At 38.5% G+C, this 13,997-nt stretch overlaps 1 protein-coding gene across 1 annotated transcript; it reads right to left on the reverse strand.

The window, feature by feature from the left end:
• Positions 1 to 1,204: 1,204 nt before the first annotated feature.
• LOC142521517 (ABC transporter B family member 15-like) lies at positions 1,205 to 5,829 on the reverse strand. Its single transcript, XM_075624723.1, has 7 exons — positions 5,478 to 5,829; positions 5,337 to 5,391; positions 5,081 to 5,265; positions 4,515 to 4,972; positions 3,887 to 4,427; positions 1,855 to 3,809; positions 1,205 to 1,777 (listed from the first exon to the last, which is right to left on the reverse strand). Exons 1-7 carry the CDS (start codon positions 5,658 to 5,660, stop codon positions 1,399 to 1,401), a joined length of 3,756 nt encoding a protein of 1,251 aa, XP_075480838.1. The 5' UTR covers positions 5,661 to 5,829; the 3' UTR covers positions 1,205 to 1,398.
• Between the last annotated feature and the right edge of the window lie 8,168 nt (positions 5,830 to 13,997).

Here is a 13,997-nt window from a genome sequence, read left to right on the forward strand (position 1 = left end):
TATAAACAGTTTTTAAACTAGGCTCGGATTCACCTCGACTAGTTCTATGTTGAACTGGTCTAACTGGCTGGTTTGGTTCCGTTTCTAAAATAATGTGTGTGTGAGGATATAGGGAACCACATAATTTGGAGGCAAAAATATTAAGTATTCGTTTTCTTTTTAATTTAGAATTTAAAATTTATATATATTTGAATCTGTTAAGATTATGAATTTGGGTATAATATGATACCAAAAACTAGCTTTGTTCATTAGATTTTGTTAGATTGGTGTGCTGACCCAAAATTAATGTTGTTAGATTTCCAACATCAGTTGAATTAAGTTTATGAGAATTGTATATATAGAATTGAACAACCATCTCCTTTTGAACTAGCTTTTGGAGTTGAGTAATGTCACAGTTGATGATTTTAAAATGATATAAGAGCTCAGACCACCGTTATGTATTGGATTGCTCTTGTGGGTCATCCCCTAATGTCTTGTAAATTTCTGAACAAGGTATCATAGTTCAAATTCACCGTTATGAATTGAATTACCCTTATGAACCTCCCGCTCTTGCTAATATATTGTAAACTTCCAAAACCCAAACCGAATGTACATACTGATTGACAAGATTACATCATAGGCTTAAAACACCTTGTTATTGGTTCAATTTGAAAAATGACATCCATCAAAATTTTTTTATTCATAATGTTCGTCGACTAAAAACACATAATACAACATGTTGGACAGCGACTGTTCTACCACTGAGCTACTGAGGAAAAAAGTTTATAAAGAATAAATTGTTTTTATGTTATTTTTGGCACATCGATGTCATTTTTAAAAATTAAAAAGAATTAACATTGATCGAATTCATTTTTTATATTATTCTCTTAGCTACCAGTTTAAATGAAATTTTTAGTCATCATTTCTTTTTCTCACAGGTGTTCAACTCATGCAAACTTCTCAATGATGAAAATTGAAATTTAAATCGAGTTGAGTTCGAGTAGTATGACACTTAACTCGACTCGGCTCGGCTTGTATTCACCTCTAAAAAAAATTTCAATGATAAAAAATATTAACTAATTAGAATTTATTTCTCAAGGGTGTCAGCATCATCACAATGTTCTCAATTTCAAACACCAATGGAATCATTAAACAAATATGGTTATATTACCTAAGCAGATTCAAGTATATGTAGCAATCATATGTTTTAGTCAAGAAATGCAAATATTGACAGAAAACAGATCTTGAATTAGACAGATAATAGTAATAACACTTTCAACATTATCTATCTTCTTTGTCTTCCAATTGATAGAAGATGGAAAGTGTAAGAGGTTTGATTAGTGATACATTTAGCTCATCCAAGGTATACAAAAAAAAAAACCAAACATTTGACATATCGAATCGTGCTCCGAATCGAGGTCATGGCTGGTAAGAGGAATGGCAATGTTGTGACTTGATTAGTGAATAATATGAACCCTTGTGTCCAATACCAAGAAGTTCAGAATGTGATCCTTTTTCCACAACTTTGCCGTTCTTGATCACAGCTATGCAATCCGCCTTCTGTATTGTGGATAAACGATGAGCCACGACTATGCAAGTCCTGCGTATCATCATTTTCTCTAATGCTTCTTGGACTAAGTTCTCGGATATGGTGTCTAAAGCACTGGTTGCCTCATCCAAGAGAAGGATGGACGGATTCTTGAGTATTGCGCGAGCGAGTGCTATGCGTTGCTTCTGTCCTCCTGATAGCTGGACTCCTCTTTCTCCACAGTAAGTTTTGTATCCTTCGTTCAACGAACTGAAATTTATCGAAAATTTTATCAAAAAAAAATATGAACTGTGCTTTTCAATGCAATGAATCAAGAAATGGCATACCTTAAGAATTCATGAGCATTAGCAAGTTTTGCAGCTTTGATAACTTCGTATTCCGTGGTGTTCTCCATGCCGTAGACTATGTTTTCGTATACGGTTCCTGTGAAAATCACGGGTTCCTGGCTAACCAATGCTATGTGTGATCTCAAGTCTCTTAAGTTATAGTTTTTGACATCTTGATGATCTATTAGTATTGTTCCTTTTATGGGATCGTAAAATCTTTCAATCAATCCAATAACCGTAGATTTTCCTGAACCACTTTGTCCCACAAGTGCCATCGTCTTTCCTGCTTCATTCTTGAGATTAAGACCTTGAAAGATAATTACATCGGGCCTGGAGGGATAGGAAAAATAAACGTTGTTCAACTCTATGCTGCCTTTTAGTCCTTTCTTGACCTTCATACCCTCGGGCTTGTCTGGCTCGATGTCACTTCTCCTGTCTAATATAGTAAAGATAGATTTTATAGCATTGGTCCCTTTCGCAATATCCAACGACATGCTTCCTGCATCTGCAATGCTCTTACCGGTGCTCATTAAGATGAAAAACGCTTGAAACAGATGCTCTGAGCTTACTAATCCTTTGTTCATTAGCCTTCCTCCATACCAATATGTTAAAGCTACTGAAACTGTCGTAAGAAATTGGGAAGTGAACAAGCCTATCCCCGACATCCAAGATTGTTTTATGCTTTCTGTTCGTGGCCCTTTAAGCGTTTCCGCAAAGAGGGCAACAATTTTCTTTTGAGAGGAAAAGGCAGTGATTGTTCTGTGGTTAACCACTGCTTCACTTGCTAGCTGGCTACCTTCATTTTGCGCCTTTTGTGCCCTTTCTGACATTCCTTTCATTAGCACACTTTTCGAGTAAAAGCTTGCTATGATCAATGGTTGTATAGCAATCACCACTATCGAAACTCTCCATGTAAGAATTAGCCCAAGTGTAAAAGCCACAAAAGCACTTGTGAATACCTGAACCAGCAAAGACATTCGATCTCCGACTAGGGATCGAACCACACTGGCTTCTGTGGCCAAACGTGCACAGATCGCAGCACTTGTGTTCTGTTCCTGATCAAACCAGGCAACCTCGAAAGTGAGAATGTTTTCAAGAACTTTCTCGCGTATCCTCTTCGTTAACCGTTCTCCCATGACTGCGAAATTGTAGTGTTGGATTACATTGCCAAAGAAGCTGATAACACCTATAGATAAGAATATCATGCAGTAAAATTTTATATCTGATTTTATTTTTGATCTGTCATCTGAAAAGAATAGAGAGACTACCGATCCCAAGAACAAAGCATTAACAGGCTGGACTGCTCCAAAGCTTGCTGCTCCTAAACATCCAAGAAATGCTCTTCTCCATTCAGGTGCATTCATTTTAACTAAGCGCCAAGAGGAGATATCTCGAGAAGACGAGTAGTCTGTCTTTTCATCGTCACTTTCGTAATATGAAAGCATGTGTATCGAGGGAACCACACTCACAGTTAAAGCAGGGCTAAATGGCGAAACAGGACTGCTTTGCCAGCTTGATCTTACACTGTGATAAGATTTAGGAGTATAATATTTCATCCTTCCTTTATTGTTTTTATCATTTTTCCCATCTGTGAAACGGTAAGGGCTGGATGCCTCATTCTGCGTTGTTGACTGCATTTTCACCATCTTTGAGTACACTCCATTATCTCCTATTTGCATCAGTTTATCATGTGAACCAGATTCGATGACTCTCCCTGATTGAAGGACCGCGATCATGTCAGAATCATGGATTGTGGTGAGACGATGAGCAATGACAATGGTCGTTCTTCCTCGTGAAGCCTGAGTAATGGCGTCTTGCACTATTCTTTCAGATTGTGAATCTAGAGCACTTGTAGCTTCATCAAGCAAGAGAATTCTTGGATTTTTAAGCAACGCCCTTGCTATAGCAATCCTTTGTTTCTGTCCTCCTGACAATGAAAATCCATATTGCCCAACCTGATGACATAAAATCAGAACCTTGTGAGCATGAAATACACCAAAAGTTGATGTATAACATAATCTTAATCTTTTACCTGAGTTTCATATCCGAGTGGTAACTTGACAATGAAATCATGTGCATTTGCAGACTTAGCAGCATTTATAACGAATTCTATGGAAGCGTCGTCTTTTCCAAACAGGATATTTTCCTTTATGGATGTTGCAAAGAGAATTGGCTCCTGATTCACCAATCCCATCTGGGATCTCAACCATTTGAGTTTCAGTCTATTTATCTTGTGTCCATCAAGTAGTATGTCTCCTTTGACAGGATCGTAAAATCTTTCGAGCAATGAAATAACTGTTGATTTTCCAGAACCACTCCCTCCTATCAGACCAACGGTTTTGCCAGCTTTTATTTTAAGGTTAAATCCCTGCAAAACCGGTGTGTCCATTCTTGATGGATAACTGAAATAAACTTCCTTAAACTCGATTTCTCCATGTACATATCCTAAAACTTTCCCTCTTGAATTCTGAGAGTCTATCTTAGGAACACGGTCTGCCATCTCGAAAATCCGTGTAGCAGCAGCCGATGCCTCTACGATGAATGAAATATTAGGAAGCGCACTCATACATGACCTATAGTAATACAAAACAATGCTTGAAATCGATACAAATACTTAATATAAAAGTAAAGCAGTGTTGTTATCAAGAAAATGTGCTCACAGTCCTCCAAGAACAACACAAACTGCTGCTATAAACACGCGTCCACCGCTTTCTCCTCTCTCAAGGACAAGAACGCTACCTGCCCACGATTCAAATGCCCAAGCAGCAAACATAATCCCCATGCTACCGATCATCAACCCTTTCATGAGACCTTGCTTAATGCCAAGATTCATACTTTCCTGAAGAGCTCGTCCGAAACTTTCGAGTGTTTGACATTCACCAACGTACGAGTAAACAGTTCTGATTGAGGATATTGCCTGTTCCACTATACCACCTGCAACATCATAAGCATCTTTGTTCTTCATCCCAGTGTTCATCATTAACTTTCCGAATCCCACTCCTGGAGCTATGAAACACAATGCACAAGGGAGAGAAGCCAAGGCAAGTCTCCAAGAAAGTGTAAAGGCAATCACTAGGCCGAATATGAACGCAGAGAATTCAGCTAGGCAGTTAGGTATCTAACTCGGCGAAGCCAAAAAACAAAAACAAAACAAATTTTATCAGGGAAAACAACCCAATTTTAAAGGAAACAAGAAGTGTAACAAAGATCGAGAGTGAAATAAAACCTTCTCTGCTATAACACCTTGAATCGAGTGTGCATCTGCAGAGATGCTTGAAACTACTTTGAAAGTGGAGGATGAAGCATCTTGACCGTCAAAGAAACCAACTTCTTGTCTAAGTACCGATTTCAAGTACTCGGTTCGTATATGAGATGTCTGTCTCTCTGCTGTTCTTGTCCAACATAATCCTTCTATAAAAGCATACAACATTTTGATAAAGGAACAATCAAGAATGCATATATAAAAACCATGATCTGCATACCAAGAAATGCTGACAATCCAACTCCAAGAGCAACATAGAGTAGTCTCAGTGCATACTGCGCCAAAAAACAGCAAAAAACTAGCGACAACTCACGAAAGAAAAATCAAATAAAAAAAACTTCTACTAAATTAAAATATATACCTTATCCACCACCTCGTTAGCTATAGACTGATTAGCAGTTCCATACTCATCAATGATACCACTTAAAACAAACATATTAAGTGGTGACATTAGCCCATCTCCCAAGCTCCCTAAGGTGCCAATTAGCATCAGAAACTTGTCGACGCCGTCAGCGTATCTGAAAAGGCCACCTTTACCTCCCATTTCCTGCACAAGAGTTTATACCAGTAATATATGTTTTTATACACGAAATTCTCCGTGTGACTAATATGCAAACCATGCAAAAGAGAGCGAATCAAATGATATGAAAGTTAGTTTATGGTTTTGCTAGCCGGCAATCTTAGCTGAAAATTTGGCCTTATTTAATGGTGTTTTTGGATGACTTCAGCGAGAATTTTGGATAATTCTCTTGTCTTTTGGATACATTATGAATCAAATACAGCTAAAATCAGTGGATTTTCACTAAAAGGTATCTTCATAAACCAAGTTATTAACAGTTCTCTATGTTGGATTCATTCGAGGAGGAAAATATTTTATATGTAATTCATCACTTTGCTACCAGATATTCATATATAGTTGTCACAACCCGCAGTGGTACAATGATATAAATTTCTTTCCGTAGAAGAGAGATTTGAGTTCAAACTCATGTTAAATTAATAAACTTTGCCCTTAGTGTAATTAAAAAATTTTGTCGTTTTACCAAAAACTATAGCCGATGGTAATGGTGTCACTCAAAATTTTAAATCGCAGGACAATTATTGGATATCAACAATCTCTATCTCAATAAATGTATTCTTTGCAATGATATCAATCGTAGAATTGAGCACTTGTGTGCAAATCAAATCTTTTAAACAACATAACAGCCTAAACATTATGGTTCGATCACTTTATTAAATATGGACAATTATTATACTTCAATACATTCCTAAATCGACTGTTTATTTAGTTTTTTTATATAAGAATATTCTGCGGGGCTAATTATTTGGCCAAATGTCCGCGAGGTCGTTTGTTGAGGCATAAAATATGTACTTGTAATTTTCACATTGACAGAAACAGAATTCATTGGTGGATTAAATATATGCATATTTTTTGTCCGTCAAATAGTACTAGGGCGGCTTGGATTCTGTGGGGTGATTTTCCCTTTTGGTAGAAAATTTAGGTACTTCTTATTATTTATTTGTTGGAAAAAATTTTTGTGAGACAGTCTAACAGGTCGTATTTTGTAAGACGGATATCTTATTTGGGTTATCAATGAAAAAATATTACTTTTTATGCTAGGAGTATTACTTTTTATTGTGAATATCGGTAGGGTTGACCCGTCTCACAGATAAAGATTCGTGAGACTATCTCACAAAAGACATACTCTTATTTGTTTATTAGAAACAATTTTATTTTAATATTTAAATATATGTATGACAATATAATCAATATTTTTAAAAAAATTAAATTTATTTTTTATCATTTTATATGAAACATGGTAAAGTATGAGAATAGAAATTTAGTGATTTGATTTACTATTACATTAATAATTAATATGAATTGAGTAAGTCATTTTTTAATGAAGTGATATGTGAGAACCTCATATTCCAGCAGTAGCAGCAGCTAGCAGATTTCAGTAGAAGCTATTAATTCCAGCAGCTACTCATATTTCAGAAGATGTATTTTTTCAGCAGACAAAAAAATCCAGCAGCAGAAGAGTTCAGTAGCGAGATTCCAGCAGATAGCTACTGGTTCTGCTCAGGACTTGTAACTGAAACATTTAACATGGAATAAAGGCTGTTAATGACAGATTATGGTCATTAATTGGAAGGCTAACAGTCAGATTTTGGCCTATAAATAGCACCCTCAATCTCTGAAATGGTTGTTACCAAAATCTTGAGATCACTTGAAATTAGAGCGAAGAGAGTGCATTTTTCGGAGCAGTAGAAACCTGTAGCAAGAACAAACAGATTTTCAGACTTCAACCGAAATATTTAGCAAATTACTGTAAGTGGACTTATGTATAAATATCTTGAATCCAGTTTGATGATTTATGTTTTAAAGCAAAGTTTTTGTATGATCGATTTCTGATATCTGAATTTTAAAACACTGAAACCTAGTGAACTAATGGTAGGAATATATATTCTGAACATTACTGATTACTGATTACTGATTACTGGTCTCACCCCTTAGAGGAGAGAACATATAGGGGACTGATATTAGTTTAGCCATGAAATTCACGAACGTGCTCAATACTTACTTGTTAAATTCCTGACTTCTGATTACTGAATACTGATTTCTGTTCTGAAAATTAGAATTTCTGTATATTATTTGTATTACTGTTTCTGTATGAAAATGATTTCGAAAACTGGTAGTTATTCCCGCCCCCGCTTACTGAGTGACGACCATATCACTCACCCACCAAATCCATCTCAGATAAGAGCGAGGAAGAATTACTAGAAGAAGAAGAACAGCATCAGTTTTGGGGCTGGTGAAGAAGATTGTTATTTTTCTCAGTTCTGAATTATGTAATTAGATTCCGCTGCATCTGTTAAGACAGTATTATGTTCGATTTTACATTTTCGCTGTAGAACATTTGAGTTTGTATCAGACATTGAGACATTCAGTATTTATGAATTAAAAGACTGGTTTCTGAATTTTGTACTTCTGAAGCTTGTTGTTTTCGAATAAAAATTTGAGAGCAACGCCGGTGTCAACCAACCCCCGTCCCGGGGCGTGACATCGAAGTGGTATCAGAGCAAACCAGGTTTCATAATCTGGGGAGGAGGAACTAGAAATAATAATTTTTAATAGACTTCTGAAAATAAGTTCTGAAAACTACTGTAATAGACTACTGAAAATAAACTACTGTAATAGACTACTGAAATGATAGACTGACTACGTACATTTAGGAAAATCAGTAGGGAAACAAATCAGAATACAGTAGAGCTCTGAGTGTTTCAGCAGTATGTATAAAAAAAAAATTTCAGTAGACCCAAAACCAGTAGCCCGAAACCAGAACCAGTAGATGGGAACCAGTAGATCTGAATGCAGAAGACTGGGTCAGTAGACTCGGAATGCAGCAGACTGGTTCTAACAGTGCTGGAAAGCAGCAGACTGATTGCAGTAGCATCAGAGTTGCAGTAGATAGGGAATTCCAGCAGGCGCATGCAGTAGACTTTGCAAATGGCATGGAAGTTGAGGTATTTTTCGCGCAAACTTCAAACGGCTAGAACTTTTGATCCAGGAGAAATTTTTACTATTAAAAGTATGCGTTGGAAAGCTCTCGACGAGGAGAACTTAATCTAGAACAAATTATTCTAGCACCGCCAACGAATCCCAAAATCCTTCGTTAAGATAGTGATATCATCATTTCAGTAAAATTTTCCAACTTTTTGAAACTTTGAGGAATTTTCATTTCCAAACGGCTTAGCATTTTTACACCAAACTTGGTACCATTCATTTTCTTGATGTGAAGGATTTTTGGTAAATTTTTCACGCCATTCTGAGACCAAAAAATTTTTGAGTTATTTTCTCCTACTAAATGTTATAGGCATATTGATTCTGTTCATTCTAGTAATTGTCTATAGTTCGACTTGTATTCTTGATATCGTTTCTGAACCTTCACTATCATGTTTTGGATGTAGGATATGACTGACCAGAGTAGCTACATTAAGAGCTTAGAGAAGAAGCTAGAAAAACTCAAGGAGCATAACTACTGCCTAGAGCTGGACAAAGACGAGTTAGAGCGTCGAGCAGAACACTTGAGGTGTGATGTTCAACGATATGCTCACTATCTGCATGAAGTAGAAGAGAGGAATAGGAAGACTCAGGAAGAGTTTGAGACCTCCCAAGAGACTGTTGCAGAGTTCATCGAGTTACGTGATACATTAGCTGAGAAGATCCAAATACTTAAGGATCAAAATCACGAACTCGTACACCAACATAATCAGTATAGAGAACATACTGATGCTCAGATTCAAGAGCTGCAGGACACTGTCGAAGTTCTTAGTGACCAGAATGCAGTTCTGCATGGTCATATTGAACATCTACAAACAGTAATAGCCAACCAAGATGAACCTGAAGAGGATCCAGAAGAAGATGAAGAAGTCGTGGAGGATCCTATGGATTTGGGATTAAGAGAAGTGATAGATTAGAATATTACTAGTGGTTTTCTTTGTAATATCACTTGTTCCAATTGCATTTCTGTTTTCAATTTCTATGTTTTGTTGTAATTGCACTTTCTTGAGGAATCAATAAAAATCTATTTCTATCCATTGGTTTCATATTTAATTTTTGGAGCAATTACTCGATCATTGTGATTCCTTTGTTTAGTCTCTATTCTGTCATCAACCTTAGAACTTTCATAATTGTAGAAAATAGACGGACGACCAGTTAGAAACAATCGCAATCCTCGCTACGGCAACCGCAACAACAACCGCAATGATGAGGATGCACAACAACCCCCACAGCAACCACCAGCAGTTGGCCTCAGTCAAGTGGACTTGATGGCTATAGCCACGATTGTGGCTACCACGCTACAAGGGTTAGTGAACCCTAATGCTAACCAGCCACCACCACCACCTCCAGCTCAGAATGGGACCAAGCAGTACTACGAGTCTCTCCGAAGAGCAAGAGTTCCAAACTTCGATGGAAGCTCCGATCCTGAGGTCGGACAGAATTGGATGAAGGAGGTGGAGAATCATCTTCGACTACTTGAGGTTCCACAAGCGATCAAGGTAGATGTGATTACACCTTTTCTTGTGAATAGAGCAGCCAAATGGTGGGAAGGAGTCTCACCAGCTATACGAGGAACGGGACCTATCACCTGGCAAAGGTTCCGAGAGGCATTCCTGAGGCAGTACTTTCCGATAGCAGTTCGAGTGCAGAAGCTGACAGAATTTGAAAGCGTGGTTCAAGAACCAAACATGACAGTGGTGGAGTATTCATCCAAGTTCCATTCATTGGGAACTTACTCCCCAACCATCATGGGAGACGAGGCCTTGAAGATACATCTCTTCAAGAAAGGATTGAACAGCTGGATTCAATCTGCCCTTGCTGTTATAGAGCCCAACAGCTTTGATGAATTGATGGGAGCCGCCATCAGGGCTGAAAACGACATTAAGAGGCATGAAGGTGAGAACAAACTCAAACGTCCTCAGTCAAACCAGTACTAACAGGGCCAACAATTCAAGAGGCCTAGGTTTTCAAGCAACCAATTCACCAGTGATCCAGTCAAAGGAACCACTTCTTCTCCATCAAGCAAAGAAGGATTCAAGTGTCAAAATTGTGGATTCGCTCACACTGGTGAATGCCGTAAGAATTCTAGAGCTTGTTTCCGTTGTGAAAAGATGGGCCACCGCATTGCTCAATGTCCTTTTCCAGATCCAAGAGATGGTTCAGCAGGCGGAACAACTCCAAACAAGCCTAAGGAGAACAAGCCAAATGCTCGAGTCTATGCTATCACTCAAGAAGAGGCTGACAACTCGAATGATGTCGTAGCTGGTACCATTCTAATCAATAATATACCTGCTTATGTGTTATTTGATTGTGGTGCTACGCATTCATTCATGTCTAGGAGATTTGCCAAGAAGTTAGAAGCTAAGCCTGATAACTTAGAAGAACCATATAGAGTAGCAACTCCTGCAAATCGAATTTTAGAAACTCGCACTCTATATCGGAATATTGATGTTCTCATAGATAATCAGAATTTCAAGGAAAACCTGATTCAACTAAACATGGGGGAATTTGACGTAATTCTTGGAATGGATTGGTTATCCAAGAATCATGCTTTAGTAGACTGTCATGGAAAGACGGTAAATATCCAAGCTCCACGCCAAGAGAAACTTTTATTTCATGGCAAGACAAAAGAACGAAAGACTCTTCTTTCTGCGTCTCAAACTTGGAAAGCCATGAAAAGTGGAGAAGAGGTTTACCTGGCTATGTTAAGCGAGGTAAAGAAAGAAACCACACTTACGCTAGAAGAGATTCCGGTTGTACAAGAATTCCCGGATGTCTTTCCTGAAGAACTCCCTGGCGAACTTCCCGACCGCGAAGTGGAATTTGAGATTAATTAAGTACCAAATTCTACACCATTCTCAAAAGCACAATACCGAATGGCTCCGGCAGTGTTGAAAGAACTCAAAGAGCAACTTCAAGAATTGTTGGATAAGAAGCAAATCCGACCAAGTGCATCTCCGTGGGGAGGTCATGTCCTATTTGTAAAGAAGAAGGACGGAAGCATGAGGATGTGTATTGATTACAGAGAGCTGAATAAGATCACAATCAAGAATAAATACCCACTTCCAAGGATAGATGACCTGTTTAACCAACTCAAAGGATCTTCAGTCTTTTCCAAGCTCGACTTAAGGTCAGGCTACCACCAACTGAAGGTCAAGACAGACGATATTTCGAAGACAGCCTTCAGAACAAGGTATGGACACTATGAGTTCATGGTGATGCCGTTCGGGTTAACAAACGCTCCGGCAGTATTCATGGATCTCATGAACAGGGTGTTCAAACCATTTCTTGACAAGTTTGTTGTGGTATTCATCGACGATATTCTGGTATATTTGTCAAGTGAGGAAGACCACAAAGAACATCTTCGTCTCACCCTCCAGACGCTGAGAGAAAAAAAACTTTACGCCAAGTTCAAGAAATGCGAATTCTGGCTAGAGAGCGTCGCATTCTTGGGACACATAATATTAGCAGTAGGAGTATCAGTGGACCCTAAGAAAATAGAAGCAATCTCAGATTGGCCTAGACCAAAGAATGTGACAGAAATTCGAAGCTTCTTGGGACTAGCAGGCTATTATCGAAAATTTGTTGAAGGATTCTCTTCAATAGCCATACCCCTCACCAAGCTCACACAGAAGAACTCTAAGTTTCAATGGAGTGAAAAATGTGAGCAAAGCTTCGAGACTTTGAAGAAGAAGCTTACATCCACACCAGTGCTAGTATTACCTATGGAAGGTAAGGACTACACCGTCTACAGTGATGCATCTAAAGAAGGTTTAGGATGTGTACTCATGCAAGAGGGAAGAGTGATAGCGTACACGTCAAGACAGTTGAAGCCGTATGAACAGAATTACCCAACGCATGATCTCGAACTAGCCGCAGTGGTGTTCGCACTAAAAATTTGGAGACATTATCTTTATGGAGCCAAATGTGAGATTTTTACTGATCACCAAAGTCTCAAATATTTGTTCACTCAAAAGGAACTAAATATGAGACAAAGACGATGGATCGAACTCATGAAGGATTATGACTTGACGATAAGCTACCACCCAGGCAAAGCCAATAAGGTAGCAGATGCTTTAAGTCGAAAGAATATGAGTAAGGCGATCCTGACCTCACTTTCAGGACAACCATGTCTTCGAGAGACAATCAAGATAAGTCAGGATAGAGATTCCGCTTTGGTGAAACTAAAAGAGCAAGTTAAAGAAGGGAAAACACCAGATTTCGAGACGGATAACAAAGGAATCTTGTGGATGAAAGGACGATTGTGCATACCAGACATCGATAACCTTCGACAAGAAGTAATGTCTGAGGCACATAAGTCAAAATTTTCAGTCCATGCTGGCAGTACCAAGATGTACAGAGATTTGAAGAAAAGTTTTTGGTAGAGTGGAATGAAGAAAAAAGTGGCAATGTTTGTTTCCAAGTGTCACGTGTGCCAGCAAGTCAAGGCAGAGCACCAAAGACCTGGAGGACTTCTGCAACCTCTAGAAATTCCAGAATGGAAATGGGAACATATCTCCATGGACTTTGTTGTCGGGTTACCAAAGTCTAGACAAAGTCATGACGGCATTTGGGTAATCGTAGATAGACTCACAAAATCTGCACATTTCTTACATGTCCGCATGAACTATAATTTGGACAAGCTAGCCACACTGTACATGAATGAGATCGTACGATTACATGGAGTTCCAGCTAGCATACTATCCGACAGAGACCCTAGGTTTACATCTCGATTTTGAAAGAGCTTTCAACAAGCTATGGGGACAAAAGTTACTATTAGTACGGCGTACCACCCTGAAACTGATGGCCAAACTGAGAGCACAATTCAAACTCTAGAAGATATGCTGAGAGCATGTGCTCTAGACTTCAGTGGTAATTGGAGTGAGCACCTACCTTTAATCGAGTTCTCCTACAATAATAGTTACCACAGCAGTATTGGGATGGCACCATACGAAGCTCTGTATGGACGAAAATGTCGATCACCACTGTATTGGGATGAAGTAGGGGAAAAAGCCATCGTTGGACCCGAACTAATCCAAGAAACAGTGGATAAAGTTGCTGTGATTAAGGAGATATTGAAAACTGCACAAGATCGACAGAAAAGCTGGGCTGACTTAAAAAGAAGACCCGTTGAATTCGAAGTTGGAGAGAAGACATATGTGAAAGTGTCACCCATGAAGGGTGTTATCCGATTCAATAAGGCTGGGAAACTGAATCCCAGATACGTCGGACCATTCGAAATTCTTGAGAAAGTGGGAACATTTGCTTATAGATTAGCACTCCCACCCGACATGTCAAGAATTCACAATGTATTCCACGTCT

Source organism: Primulina tabacum, chromosome 12 (genome assembly GCF_025594145.1).
Source record: "Primulina tabacum isolate GXHZ01 chromosome 12, ASM2559414v2, whole genome shotgun sequence".
NCBI lineage: Eukaryota > Viridiplantae > Streptophyta > Magnoliopsida > Lamiales > Gesneriaceae > Primulina > Primulina tabacum.